The sequence below is a fragment of the Phyllopteryx taeniolatus genome, chromosome 21, assembly GCF_024500385.1.
Source record: "Phyllopteryx taeniolatus isolate TA_2022b chromosome 21, UOR_Ptae_1.2, whole genome shotgun sequence".
NCBI classification, from domain to species: Eukaryota; Metazoa; Chordata; class Actinopteri; order Syngnathiformes; family Syngnathidae; genus Phyllopteryx; species Phyllopteryx taeniolatus.
Genome location: NC_084522.1, coordinates 2,984,818 through 3,002,824, shown reverse-complemented (window position 1 = coordinate 3,002,824; position 18,007 = coordinate 2,984,818). Strand labels below are relative to the sequence as shown.

The window sequence follows — 18,007 nt, the reverse complement described above, 5'->3', positions numbered from 1 at the left end:
CAGTATTTCACAAGGATTTATATTGAATTATCAAAACAAGAAGGCCAAAAAGATTTGGAGTTCATGTGCGAAATGGGATTTGTATGTATAAAACTGAATCCATGTATTTCTATTATTTGCATGGAAGAAATGACTTTGTGAATGACTTTCTTTACTCAGGTGATACAAATGATTTTTGCATGTTTAAAATGTACAAATAAATGGCTTGATTTTACCCTTGGAAGTTCATGATTTTGTATTGTATTTTGTCCTTATTTTAAGTTGTCTAACGTCTTACCAGTGTAAAAAAAAAAAAAAAAGGACACTGTGATAAATAAATACAAATAATGACATGTCAAAAACAAAAACAAATATATTTGAACAATAGTATGTTAGAGGGTGAAAGAAAATGTGTGCATTTTCGTGTGGAACGGCCAAAACTCATCTTTTTGTCCTTGCTTGTTTTTATGAGGCGCGCCCAAACGCTTCCAACAGAAAGTGAAAGTTCAAGTTTGGTGCTGCGAGACGCACAATTGTTTGTCAGCGAGCCACGGCACCGACGACAACGGGTTGGACCGGCTTTCGGCCATGCGACTGCTGACTTTCATCAACACGAAACACGTAGTATGTTCCGGGAGGGCAAGAAAAGCCTCCTAAAAATGGTCAAATTCAGAACGACACATCTTTACGATCATCCGTTTATTGGTCCAAATCTCGATCTCAAGTTCCAAAAACAAACGCAATCAACAACATTGTCACATTCTGAGCAAAGTACAAATTGACAGAGTTGTTTGTTGAAGTGAATCCATAACAGGATTATAAAATCATTTTGGACTGATAAAAGGAGTGCGAGGCAAACCAGCAATCGACACGTTGTGATATCAATTCATCGTAGCTATTCAAGTGCTTGATACAACGAAAGAAGAAATCCTCTCAGTGTGTGACTGCGCCGATTTCTGACAAACTTAACGGACAGAAGAAAGCAACCCCATCGACTCAAACGAGTCTCACCCGAGACACCAAAGCCAGCAAAAACTGTGACTTCACAGAAACATCATAATTGCACAAATTGTCTGCGTGAAGAACAAATCCCAAGCGTGATGAGAAAGCGCTCGATGGAGACGTCTCTCTCGTGTTCCGACACCTGCACGGAGAAGAGCACGTGAACGCACCTGGAAAGAGTCCCGAGAACACGAGCGGAGTCCGCGTCGGCGAACTCACCGTGCGACGGCGGCTGCGTCTCACTCGGAAGCGGGCGTCGGGGCGGCGGGCTCGGAGGCGGGCTCGGAATCGGCGTCGACGGCTGCGATGAATGAAAAAAAAGATGTGAATGAAAACAAGTCCGACTGAGGAAGGACATTTGCTCCACGAAGGCCTCTTGAATCCATCTTCACTCGTACTTTGAGCTGCGGTTGGGACAAATCTTCTACTTCCTGACGACGAGAGTGTGGTGGGGAATTTCTTTGGAATCGTACAGTTCATAGCCGCATATTTACAATTCCACATTCATGAATTCGGATGTTGGGGAATATTGATTGAGGGGAAGCTAGCTTCTGTTATTCGCTGTCTTTGCGCTCAGCCCAAAACCATATCTAATATTAAAATAGAGGTTGGCATCTCGGGGCCGGAGAAACTTTGTCGAAGCGAGGGGAGGAGCTTCAATCGTCGGGTTCAAACCGGACGTTCGGGAGCGGCTCCCTCGGAATCGAATGAACCCGAGTGCGGCTTTGGCACGCTTCGCCGTTGAGGGCCAAGGAACACGAGTGAACTAAGTCGTACATTTTCCACCAAATCTAAATTGACTTCCATTCGGTTTCGGGTTTTCTCCGCCTTAGGGAGCGAGTCCTTTTTCCCACAACGATAGCGACGTCGACATTCACGTGTCCGTCGTTCCACGGCTGACTATTTGCGACTCCTCGTGCGCACTTTTGTAGCAAAGGTCCGCATCAGACCTTCGCACGACCGCTTTGCCGACCGCGGCTCAAAGGAAACAGAAGTCGTTTGACTTACAAGCTGGATCGTATTTGGCTGCAAAGAAAACAGAGACACAAAGGTCACGATGGGCACAAATCTTCCCGACAGAGCGAACGTCGGCGTCCCTCACCTCGTCTGCTTTTGTAAAGCTTGACGAGGACCGCGACCGCCGCCGCCGCCAGAGCGAGGACCGCCAGCGGGACAGCGACGGCCAGCGCCATCTTCCTCTTTTCTTCCTCTTCGCAGAGTGAGAAGAAAGAAGAAAACGTGTGAGCGATCGTTCCGACGCGCGACGATCTGAGCGTCGGTCACCTCGGATGCGCGCGTTGCTCCGGATGCTTCTTCTCTCCAGCTTGACGACGATGTCGTCCGCCACGCCGGACAGCTGGAACACGCATTCGTAGCGGCCCTCGGCTTCATCGGTCACCTCCGCTTTCAGGTCGGCCGTCATCTGGAAGGTTCCGTCGTGGTTGCGGAGGGTCTCTCCCGTCTCCACGTCCTCGTGGAGCTCCTCGCCGTCCTTCCTCCAAAACAGGGCGGCCGCGATGGGGTAGAAACCCGTCGCGTGGCAGGTGACCGGAGAGGACGGCGTCTTCTGGAGGAGAGACACCGTGGGAAGCTCTGCGGGCCGAGGGAGACGTGGACACCAGGTGAGAGAGGGGCAGAGACGGAGAGAGAGAGTGTGGGAGAGGAGGAAAAGATGGGGAGAATGTGTGAGAGGAACAAAGATGGCAGAATATGTAAGAGGAGAAAAAGGTCGGTGTCGGTGTGAAAAGGATAAAAGATTGAGAGAATGTGTGAGAGGGTGAAAAAATAGCTAGATGATGTGTGAGAGGAACAAATATGGAAAGAAAACAAGTTGAAGGGAGCGTGTGAGGAGAAAGTATGGAGACAATCAATGACAGATTGAAAAGAGAGAGATTGTGTGAGAGGGTGAAAAGATGGAGAGAACCAAAGATGATGAGAATGTGTGAGAGAGGAAAGGAGCCAACGAGGAAAGAGTGCAGCTTGTAATGCCAGTCAAGGTCCTGTAGGGGGCGTGCTAACATGATGTGACTGCACCTGTTCTCATCAGGAAGTCCCTCCCATTGGTCACATGCTTCTTCAAGTAAGAAGGACAAATCTCAGTGAAGTAGTGCTTCTTGTTTAGATTCCAAAGTTCGTCCCGGTCCCACTTGAGTTTGCTGACGAAAGCTTGTGGGTGAGCTGCGATCCATCTCATTGTCTTCACCTCCAACGAGATGAAGGCTTCTCCATCGTAACTGAGGTGTTCCCAACCATCAACCTCATCGGTCTCGTCGTCCCATTCGCAGCCGTACATCCGCTGGATCATGTGAACACCTGAGAGAATGACGTTGAAGAGTGACACCATGTCGAGAGAGAAGGAAACGTGTTTATGAGGAGGAAGAACGTGTACGAGCACATGAAATCGATTTGAATTGTGGAAAGCTGAACGTCAACAAACCTCCAGTTTGGTTGAAGCGCTCTTTGATAATTTCGATGTCGATTTTGTTGACCTGCTCAAACCAATACTGATCTGTGTCTGTCTCTCCCAGTAGTGAGGATCATCTGCTGTGATTTTGTTCATCCAGTCCTGTTTGGGTTTTGCTTTCCTGCTCTTGCTGTCGTAGCGCGAAATCGGAACGTCGTCAACATAACCGACATCAAAGTAGTCTGGGATGTTTGGAATTTGAGACGATGCTGTCGTGAAATACTTGAGCGTGTGAAGCACTGAAAGAAAAAACAAACAAAAAGGTTGATCTTACTTTTTTGTTTGATGGCCCAAAATCTTGCACTCTTCCTATTTCAAATGATTTTGTCTTCAGTTGAAACATTTGAACGTCTTTTTTAGGGAAAATAAATTAAAATCAAAAGATACAAAACATTCCATTTTCTTTTGTGGTCATTTAAATACTTTAATATTTATTTAAACTTATTCTTACACACAAACTTCGCAATGGATTCGACAACAGACGCTCATAATTCATTTGATTTAATTTTGACTATCATGTTACAATTATCATGCCCTTGCTCAATAAATTGATTTAATAGTCCTTAATAACAGATTCGTCAATAAATATAGACGATATATTTTGGAAACTTAAGTTGTAACTCATGAAATATCCAAATGAGAAATATAAAGGAACTTCTTACAATAAATATGTTAGAATTATGATCTACTAAAGGATACGCTGAACACTTTTTTTTTTTTTTTTACACAGATTTTGTTTGTCGTTATTTCAAGAAATGAGATTTGATTTGTATTTTTTTCCCACATATATTGAAATGCCGCCTCCGTGAGGCGAATATTCCAATGGCAGCTTTGCCAAGTGAAACCAGTTGCAAGAACTTCGGACTGAGCGGTCCAAGTGTTGCTTCCGGCAAAGTCAAGAGCGTCGACACCAATCATCGGAACACGATCGGGATCATCAAGTTGTGGACAAAGTGCACTTACCGGGCGTCACGCTGTGGATTTGCGCAGCCGCGACAAACAAGACACACAAGTTCAGCTTCGCCATGTTTTGCTCCTTTTCGTCCACAAAGTGACGACGACGCCTCCTCCTCGACGGCCGAACGGCAAATGACAGCAAACCGGAAGACGCGCCTTCTCTACCTGTGCCGATGACGTCACTTTGGCATTCCTCATCATTGGGCGACAAGATTTGACTCGCGTGGCGTTGTTGTGTCGCTCAAATGAAGTCGAGTGTGCGAAATTGGAGACGAGGAGCAGCGCGAGTGTTTTTGGAAGCTTGTGCTGAAACAGCGACGCTTTCGTTCTTGGCGCGCGCGCGCGAGCCTTTCGGGGAAGTCACGTGACCGCGCCAGCCCACTTCCCGAAGAAACATACGACGACATGCGTGGAGGAAAACTACATCTGCGCTATGTTCATGCAAAAGTCATCAAACTTCCCAAGGGTGTGGATTTTCCTCTCATTTTGTCAGTTCCAGGAAAAAATTTGATGTTTGTTGGGATGATAAGAAAAACAGAGTGAGGTCACACAGTCTGAGGGGCCGCAGGCGCAGAATGGCAGCCACGCTTCGTCAGGCTGCTTCACAAGTCGTGTCTTGGAGTGCCTAGAAAAGTGCGATACAAGTGTCATGCGTTGGATTGAGTGTGAGAGAATCAAGTTGTATTTTTATCTGTGCAAGAAAAGATGTAATATTACAACTCAGGCATTTTTGTAATTTGAGAATAAAAGTTGCATATTGTCAATGAAAAGAGAATGCGCTCTATTTTTAGATAAAAAGATGCACTTTTACAAGAATTAAGTTGTATTTTGGGGGTTTTAGAGGCATCAGAGAATATTTTATTTTTGCTATTTCCTTGCCTGATAGGAGTTTTATTTGAGATATGCAAGTACACCTATGGATGTTTCAGTGTTCTACAAAGTTTGATTTTTATGAGTAAGTCACAATAAAAACTAAGAATGAAGTTGTATATTCCAGAAAAAGAATGGCAAACAATGCAGTCAAGCATAAGAAATCAATGTTTTTATTGTCGTTTAAAAACAAAAAAGAGACAGAAGCATGCACACATTCCTGGCAGCAGCCTAAAACTTCAAATCAGCTTGGGTGGGAACATGAGCGTCATTGAGAACAGGCCCGGCTGGTTTGGTGTTTTTCTTCAAGCATCAGAAAAGGTCATGTGACATCTTCAACAACCACATTTGTTCTGTGTGAACGGCTGACGTTGAATTCATCCTTCATTCGTGCGGAACAAATGAATAATTATGAAGACAAAAGCCCGACATCAATAAATAGACCCAGGAGGGTTTTTTTTTTTTTTCAACACATAAAATAAAGACTTTGATTTGACGTAAACATTTGATCCTCTTAAAACAAATAAAAGTCGTATTAAATCTGGAGCATTTTGCGCAATACAGCATGTACAACATTCGCAGAAGCAGCAGCCAATGAGTCCGCAGCACTCAATACATGTACACTATGTACAAGCAGAAAACAAACTGCAGTTTGGCACCGGGCACACTTTTCAAAAATCACGTTGACAAAAAAAAATAGACAAAAAATTGGGAAAAAAAATCTGTAAATTAGAGAAGTGCTTATAGTTGGCGAAATCGGAGGAATTTAAACTTAAACATAATTTTGGGTGGAATTTAGCAATCATTTTGAGATTTTTGTGGGGGGGCAAAATTATATATATTATAAAAAGGGGGAAGCGGGCATTTCCACCATCAGAGAAGGAAAATGATTTGGTTTGGTGTCGTGGGACAAAAAAGAAAAAATGTAAATCTGGCATTGCTACTATTACAAAATATAGTATATTTTTATTTGATGAAACTGGTTGAATTAAAAAAAGTGAAAATAAATACTCCAATTTGTCAATAATTCTGGTGAAAAAAACAAACGCTGCCATTTCTGCTATGGGAGTTGTAGTCAAAAAATAATTATTTGGTATGATTGACCTCATTTAAACTAAATAAATAAATACATTTAAAAAGTGTGTGGGGGGGGGGGGGGGGGGGAAGCTCCAATGTGGGATAAAGCAGATGTATTTTTGGCCATTTTCATGTGAAAAGTAGCCAAAATTATTTTTGCTGTAATTCAGCTAATAAAAAGGGTGGAAAAAAGCTCCAATGGGGGGGGGGGGGGGGGGGGCATCTTTTTTTACCATTGCATACCATACAAGCAGTGATCCAAAAGTCATCAGTGGCTACTTTATTGAAACCATGAAGGAATTCGGTGGATGTGCGCGCATGGTGAGATCTGACATGGGGACAGAAAACAGTTCCATCCGAGATATGCAGCGTTTCCTTCGTGGGACCCACAATGATGTTCATGCTGGTGACAAGAGCTTTGTTGTTGGGAGAAGCACATCGAATCAGAGAATCGAGAGTCGCTGGGGCTTTCTCCGTCGAGAGTGTGCGGAATTCCGGCGGGACCTCTTCCGCAGACTGAAGGATGAAGGACATTTTGATGCCGACCGACTGGACAAGAACCTCATGTCGTTTTGCTTCCTTGGTTTAATCCAGGCAAGTAGCAACATTTCACAGGCATTTTGCATGTGCTTACTTCATGTTGGCCATCCTCTGTGCCATATCATGGCAAAGTTACAAATGTGCTCTTTGATATTTTTCTTCCCAGGAATGGGACTTTGAATTGAAAAAGTTCAATGGCATTGCCCATTGGCAAACATATGAAACCTTTGCCCCTCAAAATAACAATAACAATAAATCATTGGTAAGGAGCAATTTCTAGAAGTTTAGAAACAAATTGTACTTACGCTGCAGTCTCACTGGATTTGATTCTTTTGGCATGGTAGGCCTTGACGGGCACGTGCACCAACATTTTGGAGGACAGCTGGTACTAGCTAAAGCTAAAAAAGGACACCCGTCATCAAAATGATTCATTCAATTAAGAAAATCGGTATGTACAGTGGGTACGGAAAGTTTTCAGACCCCCTTCATTTTTTCACTCTTTGTTATATTGCAGCCATTTGTTAAAATCATTTATTAATAATTTTCCTCATTCATGTACACAGCAAAAAAAAACTTAATTGTTGAAATGTTTGCTGTTTTATTAAAAAAAAAAAAAAAAACTGAAATATCACACAGCCATAACTATCCAGAACTCGGCTGCTGTCCATTTCTACTGATCATCCTTAAAATGGTTCTACACCTTCATTGGAGTCCAGCTATGTTTGATTATACTATTGTTATTTTATAATACTATAATATTATTGATTTGTTATTCATTATTTATTATTATATTATAGTTTGTATTATCTTTATCATTTATGATTACAATGACCCGAAGCACACAGCTAAAATACCGAAGGAGTGGCTTCCGATCAACTCCGTGACTGTTTTTGAATGGCCCAGCCAGAGCCCTGACTTAAACCCAATTGAGCATCTCTGGAAAGACCTGAAAATGGCTGCCCACCAACGTTCGCCATCCAACCTGACAGAACTGGAGAGGATCTGCAAAGAGGAATGGCAGAGGATCCCCAAATCCAGGTGTGAAAAACTTGTTGCATCATTCCCCCAAAAGACTCGTGGCTGTATTAGCTCAAAAGGGGGCTTGCTTCTACTAAATACTGAGCAAAGGGTCTGAATACTTATGGCTCTGTGATATTTCAGTTTTTCTTTTTTAATAGTTTTTTTTTCTGTGTACATTAATGAGGAAAAAAAGGAAAAGTTATTTGAACAAATGGCTGCAATATAACAAAGAGTGCAACATTTAAGGGGGTCTGAAAACTTTCCGTACTCATTGTATGTAGGCAGCGCGGCGGACGACTGGTTAGCACATCTGCCTCACAGTTCTGAGGACTGGGGTTCATGTCCCGGCCTCGCCTGTGTGGAGGTTGCGTGTTCTCCCCGTGCCTGTGTGGGTTTTCTCCGGGCACTCCGGTTTCCTCCCACCTCCCAAATATATTCTAGAAGTTATCATTTATTTGCTTAGCTTGCATTAGTATTATGGACGATTTTAGATGTCTCGCCTTCAAAAAGATGACTCGGCATCATCCGATGGAAGGGCGCCTGGACCAAGGACGTGACAGGTGTTGGTCCGATGTTTGGTGTTGTGTCTTATTGTTTAGAACATTATGTCTGGGAAAAACCCTCCTATTTTCAAATAAATGCAGGAGCGACGGGGAGAGATTGTTTCGAGCGTGTTGAGAGGCTGTGATCTGAACAATCTCCCATACGCCCTCCTCATGAGAAAAAGAAACCAGCGTCTTCATTCCTTTTGTGTCTATTTTTTATAATGTTGGGTAAGATAAATCCAACATTAAATTGGTCCTTCGAGCCGGATGTCAACACACCCGAGGATTCCAGTTGTGGAGCCGACTTCCAGTTAAGAGACCGTGGCCACGGCAAGTAAGACCCTTTACGGGACTGGTTTTCGTTCTCCTCAACTGGGATCTGAAGGTTGACGACAATCCACAGGATTGAAGACGACTGGTGAGTCAAATTTTAAATTTGTTTTTAGGAAAAAGGACGCCGGAGTCCACAAATTCCGCGAGGACGGCGGAGTCCTGTACGTACTTAAATTCCGTGTTTAATAAACCTTGTGTAATACTAGTCACTGGCAAGTAATGAGGGACGGCGGAGTCCGACATATTCCGCGAGGACGCCGGAGTCCTGTATGTACTTAAATTCCGTGTTTAATGAAATAAAGAAACTCGGAAAGTTTCGTGGCGTCGTAGTTAAATTCCGTATAGGACGGCGGAGTCCTCTGACGAGCCAGTGTGAATGAAAACTGTTTGAATGAGAGTGTAAATGGGAAATGGGAAACCACTAGGTTTTTCATTCCATACCAAAACAGTGGGAAAGTAAACGGCGGACTTTTGTGGATGCAAAGGCAAGAATTCTCCACTCGAAAGAGTTGAAGTGAGAATTACCACAGAAAGTAAATTTGAATCACCGTCCTACTGAAAAGAAACAGTGTTCTAGACTACCCGGGGTAGTATTACACTGAACCAAATTCTTTCAAATGGGGAAAGGAAGTAGTAAAATAAAAAAACAGGGATACACTGCAGTGTAAACGTTGGAGGTTCATTAAATTAAATTTAAAAGAAAAAAAAACAGGATCCTGATCAAATTTAATATTTAGAGACAGGGATAACCGAACACGGCTTTAATGGTTGGTTAAATACACAAAAAATAGCCGCGTTGCAGGAATCAAATTATATAAAAAATAAAAGACAAACCACCGTTAAACACCGGTTGTCTGCAGCCTTGCAGCTTATCACCAAAATAGAAGATACAAAAGAATGTGATGAGCTGCAGTAATACAGAGAGCAGCATTCACATTTGAGAAAAAAAAATATATATATACATTTACTAGATTACCGCAAGGTTACTGTGAAAGTCCAATTATTTATTCCCAAGTTATGACAACACGCATGTCTTCTGGCATCTACAGATGGAGAGACATGCAAAGATTCATTGACCTTACTGCATCATCTAACAGAAGAGGGACATAAAGTTAACAAAAATAAATTGCAATGATGTAAAAGACAAGTTAAATATCTAGGCCATAATTTAAGTATAGGAGGAAAGACTATATTAGAAGACAGGAGAGCTATAGTCTTGAAAAATCATCCTAAACCACAGACGAAGAAACATATAATAATCATTTTTAGGTCTGACAAATTATTGTAGAGCATGGATTCCAAACTATGCAGAAATTGTTGCACCATTGTCCAAATTAATGTATGAAAACAACCTTCAAATGACATCACCTGTTTAATGGAGTACAGAGGCAGAAAAGGCCTTCTGTGACATGAAACAACATTTGGTGTCCAGTGCTGCGCTAGGCCTTCCAAATGTCATGATAAAACATTCATTCAAATGGTAGATTGGAAAAGCGATTGCATGACCTCCGTACTTACACAACAATACGGTGATAAGCTAAGACCAATAGCTTATTTTTCAACTTATTTTTCAGCAGTTCACCCTAAAGGTCCCACATACAGTGTCTGCTCTCCTATTGCAAACCAATATGGCGTTTTTAACACCTGCAAGACATTTATCTTGCTTGGCCATCTTGCTGTCACAACCACATTTGACTGTTGAGCGATGCGCAACCTTAAATCCAGCCACACTAATACCCTTACTTGATGAAGGCACGCAGCATGATTGTCAGGAATTGGCTGAACAAGCTGCTGAATTAGTAGCATCAACCGAGGCATGCAAACTCATGATAAATAAAGATGGTACAATCTATACTGATAGCCAATATGAGTATTCCACAACAAGAACGCAATTATTGGGAAAAACAAAGTGCAAAACTACAAAATGAAAAAAAGAAAAAAAAACCTATTCAAATGGGCTGCTATATTGAGCCATGCTGTGTCACATGTCACATGTAATGCAGCCCTATGGGGGGCACAAGTCAGTGCAAACTGTAGGCCGGTCCCAAGCCCGGATAAATGCAGACGGTTGCGTCAGGAAGGGCATCCGGCTTAAAACCTTGCCAAACAAATATGAGCGTTCATCCAAAGAATTCCATACCGGATCGGTCGTGGCCCGGGTTAACAACGTCCGCCACCGGCGCCGTCAACCTGCAGGGTGCTGTTGGAAATTCAGCTACTGTGGGTCGAAGTCAAAGAAGAAGAAGAAGAGGTGGAAAGCGGGTTCTTCGGCAGAAAGAGAAGAGGAAAACACAGAGCCTAGAACTGAATGTGGGGACTTTGAATGTTGGGACTATGACAGGAAAATCTCGGGAGTTGGTTGACATGATGATTAGGAGAAAGGTTGATATATTGTGTGTCCAGGAGACCAAGTGGAAAGGCAGTAAGGCTAGAAGTTTAGGGGCTGGGTTTAAATTATTTTACCATGGTGTAGATGGGAAGAGAAATGGAGTCGGGGTTATTTTAAACGAAGAGTTGGCTAAGAATGTCTTGGAGGTGAAAAGAGTATCAGATCGAGTGATGAGGCTGAAATTTGAAATTGTTAGAATTATACAGGACATGTACGAGGGCAGCAGAACAGCGGTGAGGTGTGCTGTCGGTGTGACAGAAGAGTTTAAGGTGGACGTGGGACTGCATCAGGGATCAGCCCTGAGCCCCTTCCTTTTTGCAGTGGTGATGGATAGGCTGACAGATGAGGTTAGACTGGAATCCCCGTGGACCATGATGTTTGCAGATGACATTGTGATCTGCAGTGAAAGCAGGGAGCAGCCGGAGGAACAGTTAGAAAGATGGAGGCATGCACTGGAAAGAAGAGGAATGAAGATTAGCCGAAGTAAAACAGAATATATGTGCATGAATGAGAGGGGTGGTGGGGGAAGAATGAGGCTACAGGGAGAAGAGATGGCAAGGGTAGAGGACTTTAAATACTGGGGGTCAACCGTCCAGAGCAATGGTGAGTGTGGTCAGGAAGTGAAGAAACGGGTCCAAGCAGGTTGGAACGGGTGGAGGAAGGTGTCAGGTGTGTTATGTGACAGAAGAGTCTCTGCTAGGATGAAGGGCAAAGTTTATAAAACAGTGGTGAGGCCAGCCATGATGTATGGATTAGAGACAGTGGCACTGAAGAGAAAACAGGAAGCAGAGCTGGAGGTGGCGGAAATGAAGATGTTGAGGTTCGCTCTCGGAGTGACCAGGTTGGATAAAATTAGAAATGAGCTCATCAGAGGGACAGCCGAGGTTCGATGTTTTGGAGACAAAGTTAGAGAGAGCAGACTTGGATGGTTTGGACACGTCCAGAGGAGAGAGAGTGAGTATATTGGTAGAAGGATGATGAGGATGGAGCTGCCAGGCAAGAGAGCTAGAGGAAGACCAAAGAGAAGGTTGATGGATGTCGTGAGGGAAGACATGATGGTAGTTGGTGTTCGAGAGGAGGATGCAGGAGATAGGCTCTCATGGAAAAGGATGACGCGCTGTGGCGACCCCTAACGGGACAAGCCGAAAGGAAAAGAAGAAGAAGTGGGTAAGGTATCCACAGACTGTTGACGAACTGACCTTTGTGACGGTGTACATAAGGACACAGGGAAGACTCTGCTTGTTGACTCTGATTTGTGGACATAACTTTATTTTTCAGGACGCCCAGGAGGATGCAGGGTGACGGTGTTGATTTATTGCAGGTTATGGGAGTGCTGACTTAACGCCGATTCTTATGTGATTCTTGGTCTATTGACATTGCCGCTGTTGGGAAACGTGTTAACAATGAATTACCGGTGTTAACATGTGATTCGTTATTTATGGAAATCATATCAATGTTTGGTGACCATTGTCGACTTGGCCCTTCTCTAGGATATGAAGGCAGGAATTCTGGAGTCCCGGCAGGAACATCTTTTGCAGAGGTGTGATTAATTTATTCAAGGACTTGTTTACAGGACTCGTCAGCTGGGCCTCTGCAATGGTGGTTTGTATTCCTGTTGTTGTGTATTTGCTGGGCGAGGAGCCTCTAGGAACTTTGCTGTACTGACTCCTACCAGTAACATCTACTGCCGGCGAACCGCAGACAGCTATCGAAGAAGGGTGCCCGGGTAAAGTGGACACATTGATGCGTGATGTATCCCAACGGGAGGTTAGTAGTCCAATTCTGAACTTTGATTCAACACTATACTGATATTGGAGGTTGCTAGTTTATGCAGGTTCATCACAGGAAGTTGGATGGAGGAGAGCTGAGGAAGACACTGCGCATGCATGACTGGGGGGATACAGAGTAGGACCAATGTCGGAATGTCTACCACAATACTATCGAAGGAGTTCACCTGATATGGTAGTAAGTACCTTAGCGTGACACTGACGGTGAGTATGATATGAGTGAGTGGTAATGAATAATACGAAACAGCTATTGACACCCCTGCAGAGGTTATGATTCAAAAAGTGACAGATATATGGAAGTCGGCATGAACAATAAATATAGAGTAACTATGGTATAATGAGCTATTTATTCATAAATGTGTATTCAACGACGCTATAACAACAAATTATGACGTCGCTAGATAGCACTAGCTTAGCTTTAGCTTGCTCACTTCCGCATTCTCGCTGACGAGAGAGCTTTGCGGGGAATAAATCGTCCAAAACGGTGACGACGACAAAGTGTTCCCTTTTCGACGTGTATCTACCTTCGGTGCGGTTATGTACTTGTCCCAATTGAATTGTTTAGCGAAACGAATGACGTATCTTGACTGCCACGGGCACCGTCTCCATCTTGTTTGCGTTCTTCTTCGTTGGCGAAAGGCAGTTCGCCTGGCGGGCGCCGCGGTTGCCCGAACTGCCAGCAAGACACAAGCGCTATCAATCAAACGTGTCCATTCTTTCAGATGAGTGATCTTCCGACAAATTATGGATTGGATATCGGCTACCTTGGTCCAAAGTTTTGTTTACGAACACTCACTGTGAAACTACGAAAGGATGTAGTAAGATTTCAATGAAAATTCTGTATCATGACACGAGCATGTGATGAATCTCCTCATCTTATTAGCAATGTTTATCAATGCAAATTTGTCAATCACAAAGCCGCTTTTTTTCCCAGTATTTCACAAGGATTTATATTGAATTATCAAAACAAGAAGGCCAAAAAGATTTGGAGTTCATGTGCGAAATGGGATTTGTATGTATAAAACTGAATCCATGTATTTCTATTATTTGCATGGAAGAAATGACTTTGTGAATGAATTTCTTTACTCAGGTGATACAAATGATTTTTGCATGTTTAAAATGTACAAATAAATGGCTTGATTTTAACAATTGTTCCGGGAGGGCAAGAAAAGCCTCCTAAAAATGGTCAAATTCAGAACGACACATCTTTACGATCATCCGTTTATTGGTCCAAATCTCGATCTCAAGTTCCAAAAACAAATGCAATCAACAACATTGTCACATTCTGATCGACGTACAAATTGATTGAGTTGTTTGTTGACGTGAAAGCGGTTCTGGGCGTGGCTTAACAGAAACATCTTCATTGCACAAATTGTCTGCGTGAAGAACAAATCCCATCTCTGTTTTCAAACCCAAGCGTGATGAGAAAGCGCTCGATGGAGACGTCTCTCTCGTGTTCCGACACCTGCACGAAGAAGAGCACGTGAACGCACCTGGAAAGAGTCCCGAGAACACGAGCGGAGTCCGCGTCGGCGAACTCACCGTGCGACGGCGGCTGCGTCTCACTCGGAAGCGGGCGTCGGGGCGGCGGGCTCGGAGGCGGGCTCGGAATCGGCGTCGACGGCTGCGATGAATGAAAAAAAAGATGTGAATGAAAACATGTCCGACTGGAAGGAAGGACATTTGCTCCACGAAGGCCTCTTGAATCCATCTTCACTCGTACTTTGAGCTGCGGTTGGGACAAATCTTCTACTTCCTGACTACGAGAGTGTGGTGGGGAATTTCTTTGGAATCGTACAGTTCATAGCCGCATATTTCCAATTCCACATTCAGGAATTCGGATGTTGGGGAATATTGATTGAGGGGAAGCTAGCTTCTGTTATTCGCTGTCTTTGCGCTCAGCCCAAAACCATATCTAATATTAAAATAGAGGTTTGGCGCCACCCGGTGGCATCTCGGGGCCGAGGAACTTTGTCGAAGCGAGGGGAGGAGCTTCAATCGAATGAACCCGAGTGCGGCTTTGGCACGCTTCGCCGTTGAGGGCCAAGGAACACGAGTGAACTAAGTCGTACATTTTCCACCAAATCTAAATTGACTTCCATTCGGTTTCAGGTTTTCTCCGCCTTAGGGAGCGAGTCCTTTTTCCCACAACGATAGCGTCTGCTTTTGTAAAGCTTGACGAGGACCGCGACCGCCGCCGCCGCCAGAGCGAGGACCGCCAGCGGGACAGCGACGGCCAGCGCCATCTTCCTCTTTTCTTCCTCTTCGCAGAGTGAGAAGAAAGAAGAAAACGTGTGAGCGATCGTTCCGACGCGCGACGATCTGAGCGTCGGTCACCTCGGATGCGCGCGTTGCTCCGGATGCTTCTTCTCTCCAGCTTGACAACGATGTCGTCCGCCACGCCGGACAGCTGGAACACGCATTCGTAGCGGCCCTCGGCTTCATCGGTCACCTCCGCTTTCAGGTCGGCCGTCATCTGGAAGGTTCCGTCGTGGTTGCGGAGGGTCTCTCCCGTCTCCGTGTCCTCGTGGAGCTCCTCGCCGTCATTCCTCCAAAACAGGGCGGCCGCGCTGGGGTAGAAACCCGTCGCGTGGCAGGTGACCGGAGAGGACGGCGTCTTCTGGAGGAGAGACACCGTGGGAAGCTCTGCGGGCCGAGGGAGACGTGGACACCAGGTGAGAGAGGGGCAGAGACGGAGAGAGAGAGTGTGGGAGAGAACAAAAGATGGAGAAATCGTGTGAGAAAAGATGGAGAGAACCAAAGATGATGAGAATGTGTGAGAGAGGAAAGGAGCCAACGAGGAAAGAGTGCAGCTTGTAATGCCAGTCAAGGTCCTGTGGGGGGCGTGCTAACATGATGTGACTGCACCTGTTCTCATCAGGAAGTCCCTCCCATTGGTCAAATACTTCTTCAAGTAAGAAGGACAAATCTCAGTGAAGTAGTGCTTCTTGTTTAGATTCCAAAGTTCGTTCCGGTCCCACTTGAGTTTGGTGACGAAAGCTTGTGGGTGAGCTGCGATCCATCTCATTGTCTTCACCTCCAACGAGATGAAGGCTTCTCCATCGTAACTGTAGTGTTCCCAACCATCAACCTCATCGGTCTCGTCGTCCCATTCGCAGCCGGACATCACCTGGAACATGTGAACACCTGAGAGAATGACGTTGAAGAGTGACACCATGTCGAGAGAGAAGGAAACGTGTTTATGAGGAGGAAGAACGTGTACGAGCACATGAAATCGATTTGAATTGTGGAAAGCTGAACGTCAGCAAACCTCCAGTTTGGTTGAAGCGCTCTTTGGCAGTTTCGATGTTGACTTTGTTGATCTGCTCACGAGCAATACCGTTCTGTGTCTGTCTCTCCCAGTAGTGAGGATCATCTGCTGTGATTTTGTTCATCCAGTCCTGTTTGGGTTTTGCTTTCCTGCTCTTGCTGTCGTAGCGCGAAATCGGAACGTCGTCAACATAACCGACCTCAAAGTAGTCTGGGATGTTTGGAATTTGAGACGATGCTGTCATTAAATACTTGAGCGTGTGAAGCACTGAAAGAAAAAACAAACAAAAAGGTTGATCTTACTTTTTTGTTTGATGGCCCAAAATCTTGCACTCTTCCTATTTCAAATGATTTTGTCTTCAGTTGAAACATTTGAACGTCTTTTTTAGGGCAAATAATTAAAATCAAAAGATACAAAACATTCCATTTTCTTTTGTGGTCATTTAAATACTTTAATATTTATTTCAACGTATTCTTACACACAAACTTCGCAATGGATTCGACAACAGACGCTCATAATTCATTTGATTTAATTTTGACTATCATGTTCCAATTATCATGCCCTTGCTCAATAAATTGATTTAATAGTCCTTAATAACAGATTCGTCAATAAATATAGACGATATATTTTGTAAACTTAAGTTGTAACTCTGTTCATGAAATATCCAAATGAGAAATATAAAGGAACTTCTTACAATAAATATGTTAGAATTATGATCTACTAAAGGATACGCTGAACACTTTTTTTGACACAGATTTTGTTTGTCGTTATTTCAATAAATGAGATTTGATTTGTATTTTTTTTCCACATATATTGAAATGCCGCCTCCGTGAGGCGAATATTCCAATGGCAGCTTTGCCAAGTGAAACCAGTTGCAAGAACTTCGGACTGAGCGGTCCAAGTGTTGCTTCCGGCAAAGTCAAGAGCGTCGACACCAATCATCGGAACACGATCGGGATCATCAAGTTGTGGACAAAGTGCACTTACCGGGCGTCACGCTGTGGATTTGCGCAGCCGCGACAAACAAGACACACAAGTTCAGCTTCGCCATGTTTTGCTCCGACTCCTCCTCCACGGCCGAACGGCAAATGACAGCAAACCAGAAGACGCGCCTCTCGACGAATGCGGATGACGTCACTTTGGCGTTCCTCATCAGTGAGCGACACGATTTGACTCGCGCGGGGTTGTTGTGTCGCTCAAATGAAGTCGAATGTGCGAAATTGGAGACGAGAAGCATCGCGAGTGTTTTTGGAAGCTTGTGCTGAAACAGCGTAAGGCGGGCGGCACCCGAGGTCACCTCGGGTCACGCCGGCGTCTGAGACGGTGACCGGTGAACGCCTCCCGGAGCCCCGTGAGTCCACTTCCTGGGTTGAACGCCACTTGCACTGATGTAACTTGGAGCTTTGTTTTGTTCTTCTGTATTCGTATACGTCGACATTTATCACTTGTGATAAAAGACTCAAAACTTTGGGTTCCTTCGTTGGCACTCTTCCTTAATTAGCATTGCTAGCTAGCTAGCGAAACGCGTTCCTAACTAGAGGGGGTTATACTACTTTAACATCTTAACAACCGCCGGAATTTGATTCCGTTGCCTCAAACTGTCATCAGTTGTACATAAAAGTGCATCGGCGAGCTTTTTTTTTTTTCTCAGTGGTTTCCATCCAATTGTAAATTTTGATGTCAACTGACTCTTGCATGACTTTGATAAATAAGAATAATAGTTAAGACTCGTGAATCTCAAGCAGTGGCTTTGTCTGTCCATCCAGTGCGTAT

General features: G+C 44.2%; 1 protein-coding gene and 1 long non-coding RNA gene across 4 annotated transcripts; both read right to left on the bottom strand.

Moving 5' to 3' along the window:
- Positions 1-663: 663 nt before the first annotated feature.
- LOC133471501 (major histocompatibility complex class I-related gene protein-like) lies at positions 664-17,505 on the bottom strand. 3 transcript variants are annotated; one of them, XM_061761104.1, is made up of 8 exons: positions 17,222-17,486; positions 16,235-16,501; positions 3,016-3,294; positions 2,266-2,574; positions 2,084-2,191; positions 1,990-2,007; positions 1,201-1,282; positions 664-1,123 (listed from the first exon to the last, which is right to left on the bottom strand). In XM_061761104.1, exons 1-7 carry the CDS (start codon positions 17,469-17,471, stop codon positions 1,221-1,223), a joined length of 1,293 nt encoding a protein of 430 aa, XP_061617088.1. In that variant the 5' UTR covers positions 17,472-17,486; the 3' UTR covers positions 664-1,123; positions 1,201-1,220. The 3 variants fall into 3 exon arrangements, 2 of the variants coding, with proteins under 2 accessions (XP_061617088.1, XP_061617089.1); XM_061761105.1 differs by lacking the exons at positions 664-1,123; positions 1,201-1,282; positions 1,990-2,007; ... (1 more) ...; positions 2,266-2,574; positions 3,016-3,294 and adding exons at positions 14,171-14,428; positions 14,506-14,587; positions 15,301-15,609; positions 15,832-16,110 and having other exon boundaries at positions 17,222-17,491; XR_009786223.1 differs by lacking the exons at positions 664-1,123; positions 1,201-1,282; positions 1,990-2,007; ... (1 more) ...; positions 2,266-2,574; positions 3,016-3,294 and adding exons at positions 14,362-14,428; positions 14,506-15,226; positions 15,301-15,609; positions 15,832-16,110 and having other exon boundaries at positions 17,222-17,505.
- On the bottom strand, positions 5,430-7,651 carry LOC133471516 (uncharacterized). The gene is made up of 2 exons (XR_009786229.1): positions 7,195-7,651; positions 5,430-6,865 (listed from the first exon to the last, which is right to left on the bottom strand). It is a non-coding gene; the product is annotated as an uncharacterized LOC133471516 (long non-coding RNA).
- Positions 17,506-18,007: the final 502 nt, after the last annotated feature.

Coding starts and splice junctions, on each gene's coding strand:
- LOC133471501 (XM_061761104.1), bottom strand. CDS start 17,471: ATGCTTCTCGTCTCCAATTTCGCACATTCGACTTCATTTGAGCGACAC. Junction 16,502..17,221: donor AATCCACAGCGTGACGCCCG/GTAAGTGCACTT, acceptor TTTTTCTTTCAG/TGCTTCACACGCTCAAGTAT. Junction 2,575..3,015: donor GGACTTCCTGATGAGAACAG/GTGCAGTCACAT, acceptor CTCGGCCCGCAG/AGCTTCCCACGGTGTCTCTC.